The sequence below is a fragment of the Choristoneura fumiferana genome, chromosome 2 (genome assembly GCF_025370935.1).
Source record: "Choristoneura fumiferana chromosome 2, NRCan_CFum_1, whole genome shotgun sequence".
NCBI classification, from domain to species: domain Eukaryota; kingdom Metazoa; phylum Arthropoda; class Insecta; order Lepidoptera; family Tortricidae; genus Choristoneura; species Choristoneura fumiferana.
The window spans coordinates 17,033,193-17,036,955 of record NC_133473.1 but is presented as its reverse complement, the minus strand read 5'-3'; the positions used below and the strand labels follow the sequence as shown (position 1 = coordinate 17,036,955).

General features: G+C 36.2%; 1 protein-coding gene across 1 annotated transcript; it reads left to right on the top strand.

The window, feature by feature from the left end:
* Nucleotides 1-964: 964 nt before the first annotated feature.
* Nucleotides 965-2,619, top strand: LOC141445386 (uncharacterized). The gene is made up of 2 exons (XM_074111228.1): nucleotides 965-1,564; nucleotides 1,835-2,619. Exons 1-2 carry the CDS (start codon nucleotides 1,330-1,332, stop codon nucleotides 2,617-2,619), a joined length of 1,020 nt encoding a protein of 339 aa, XP_073967329.1. The 5' UTR covers nucleotides 965-1,329.
* The last annotated feature ends 1,144 nt before the right edge of the window (nucleotides 2,620-3,763 follow it).

Sequence of the window (3,763 nt, the reverse complement as noted above, 5' to 3'; positions counted from 1 at the left end):
TATACTAGTCAAAAGAAAATAAAACCAAAATACGTTTGAGTTTTTATCTCAATAAATAAAACACAATACAATAACTCTTTATTACGCATCAACACATAGTACAGAAAACACAAGTATATGTACATAGAAATTTTCTGAGGTATGCAATAGCAGACCTTAACGTAAAAAATACATAATATAAAGAGTAAAAAATAATAATGGAATGAAATGCATTTTTAATGTAAGATATCGTATTAATAAAACCATTTTTAGACGAGGAATGTTATAAAGAATTATACTTATTAATTAATATTCTCGTTTTACCAATAAAACCCACGTGAACCCAATGAGTCATAATGAATGAAAGTGAATATTTTCGTTGTGCAACGGAGATTGACAGGAGCGTGGGTTAGGTTTGTTTACATGTACGCGAGATTTGTCATACTTCTTATCAATGACGTCATGTAAATAATTATGGAACATAATGATATATTATAGTTTTAACTGTTAGTTATGTTACCTAAATTTGCTAAAAGTGGCTCCGAAGCGGTAACGTTTCGTGTGCTCTGCCTACCCCATTAGAGAATGGTAAAAAGTAAGTACCCACTGGGTAAAATTGTATTGATCCTATCTGTATTGCATTTTACTCCGCTCGTTGTCAGAGATATTTACAGTGTAGTTTACGTTGCTTGCAACAAACGTCATCACATTTTTGAAGATCCAAGAAAAACGAAACGCAGTGTTCTAGCCGTCCTGTTGGCAACACTGCTTGTTCTTCATTACGGTGTTTTGTGTCAAACGCTGTCACTTGTTTTTATTTTAAATAATCAACAATAATGGTTTAAAGCAAAAATATGGTGATTAGAAGTGTTATAACGATAAATAATGATGGAACCAAGTATTACAATAACAAAAAAGTATTAATCTGCCGGAGAGTCGGTATGTAAACAATACTTATTATGCTCGAACATTCGGCACAAGTGAAGTTCCGGGTAAGTAATAGATTAACAAAATATGTAATATTATGCATTATGTGGCGAGACGAACATATTTCCCATAATGATAATTGAAGAAAACACTTCGCGAAATAATGGTTTTTACTTTGTATTATAACAATAACAAAAAGAGGTTAGGTCGCGAAACGTCAAATGGGTTGGTTTTTTATTACACAACACTAGTCGACGATCTTTTTTTACTTTGACTCGAACAACCCAATAATGAGCATAGACAAAATAATTACTTCGCGCGCGCCATTTCTTCTTTTTCTTTTCTTCTCAACTCGAAATAAAGTGGATCCAAAGTTAACGGAAAGTACGAAAAATCACAATAAACTACTTAATATACTTAACAATGGGGAAAACCAAAAGACATTCAATAGACCCGGAATATATTAAGAAGAAGATTAGAAGATTACAAAGAAAATTGGAACATCAAGAAGAAACCTCGACTTCACCACAACGATCTACGTCGCCAGAACCCATAACACTACCACCACCACCGCCGGGCCAACAACCAACGCAACCGCTACCGCCAACACAACCACCTCCGAGTATAGCAAATCCTGAACAAGGGACTTCAACGGAAGGTGTGTACAATAAAATTTTTAATCCAAAACTGACATAATACTAAGTACGAATGTTTAAATTTACAATTTTCTTGACGAATGCGCTATCACAACACATGCGGATAGACAACTTGTCAATACTACACCACACCAAAAATAAAAGGAAAAGGTTTGGCCATAATCAATCATTATTTTACCTGACTAATGCGCTATCACCTGGCGGATAGACGATAAGTCACCACTAAATAAACATCGTAACTGCTATACTAAAAAAGTTAAAAATATTTTCAGGAAACATAGAACAAATCCCCGAAGAATTCCTAGCAGCTCTGGGCAACGAAGGAGAGGAAAAAGTCGAAGAGGGAGAACCAATACAAAGTGAGCTGGCCACAAGATGGATGCGAATTATGGCGGAGGGACTCACAAAAGAACAAATACAGACTCTAATCAAAAAATATCCCACACCAAAAAATTTTCCAGCTGCGGTAGCACCAATCCTTAATAAGGAAATTGGGGCAACACTCTCAGAACTGTCCCTCAATAGGGACCGAAGAATCATTAATAGACAAAACATGATAGCAAAAATATTATCCTGTCTGGGGATGGCATTAACAGACATCCTAAAAGGAAATATTAACAGCAAAAAACTGATTGAGCAAATCAGCGATGCTGCAAAAATCGCAGCAGAAATACACTGCAACGACAGCAAATCAAGGAAATTCTTTGCTCTCTCCTCGGCTACAAAAATAGTACAAGATGCCTGTAAGGAAACAAAAACAGGAAAACTACTATTCGGGGATGGCCTTAGTGATCAGCTCAAAACTGTACAGTCAGTCAGACGAACAGCCGCACAAATCCAAGGCACAGCAAATAAAGCTCCATCAACAGCATCCAAACCTTTAAACTGGAGAGGCCCATCGCATTACCAGACAACCAACCAAGGGGCCGCGGTGGGCAGAGACCTACGAGGCGTCCTACTACCAACCAGACACCTCGCCGCCCTGCACCAACTCGGGGGAAACAAACATCACGGAGAGCCAGCCAGCGACGCTATTAGACCAGGTACATGCAGGTAGACTAAAAAACTGTATACAAAATTGGCTTACAATAACAGATGATCATGTTATATTAGACTGGCTACAAGGTTACAAAATCACATTCGCTAGACCAGTTCCCCCTGAAAACACAATTAGACAAAAATGGTCTCTAACTGAACAAAATTGTTTTGAGTTAGAAATTAATAAACTACTTAACCTCGGTGCTATATCTGAATGCTCATTCTGTAAAGGGCAATATACATCTCCAATCTTTCTCAGACCAAAACCAAATGGAACCTTTAGATTCATACTTAATCTGAAAGAACTAAACAAATCTATTGATACAGAACATTTTAAACTAGAAGACATAAGAACCGCATGCAAGTTAATGACAAAAAATTGCTTCATGGGTACTATCGATTTAAAAGAGGCCTATTTTTCTTTACCAATAGCCGAAGAGTCTAGAAAATACCTAAGATTTTATTTTAATGACAAATTATTCAATTTAATGTGTTACCTTATGGATTATGCACCTCACCTTTTATATTCACAAAAATACTTAGACCTGTCACAACATACTTAAGAAACAAGGGCACACTAGTAACACTCTATCTGGATGACTGGATCTGCTTTGCCCAAAACAAACAAGACTGTGAAATCAAATTAAAAGAAATCACAAGCCTTTTAACAGACTTAGGATTTGTCATTAATTTCGAGAAAAGCAACCTTATACCAGCGCAATCATGCAAATATTTAGGTTTCATACTAAACTCCAATAACTTATCACTTTCAGTGCCACAAGAGAAACAGTTAAAAATCAGAGAAAAAATAAACTCATTTAAAAACAAATCCACATGTAAAATAAGAGACTTTGCACAAATCCTAGGTCTGCTTAACTCCTTATGCCCTGCTATCCCTTATGGGTGGCTTTACACCAAAATACTAGAACGAGAAAAATACTTAGCTTTATTGGACTCTGATGGAAACTATGATAACAAAATGTCGTTATCGACAATGATATTCCAAGAATTAGATTGGTGGCTCGACAACATTAATAAACATAACTTAACTAAAACATTCAACTTTAAAATCGAAATTCACACAGATGCGTCAAACAGTGGATGGGGAGCAGTGTGTGGCACAGAAACAGCTTCTGGTTCATGGTCTGCAACAGAAAAAAATT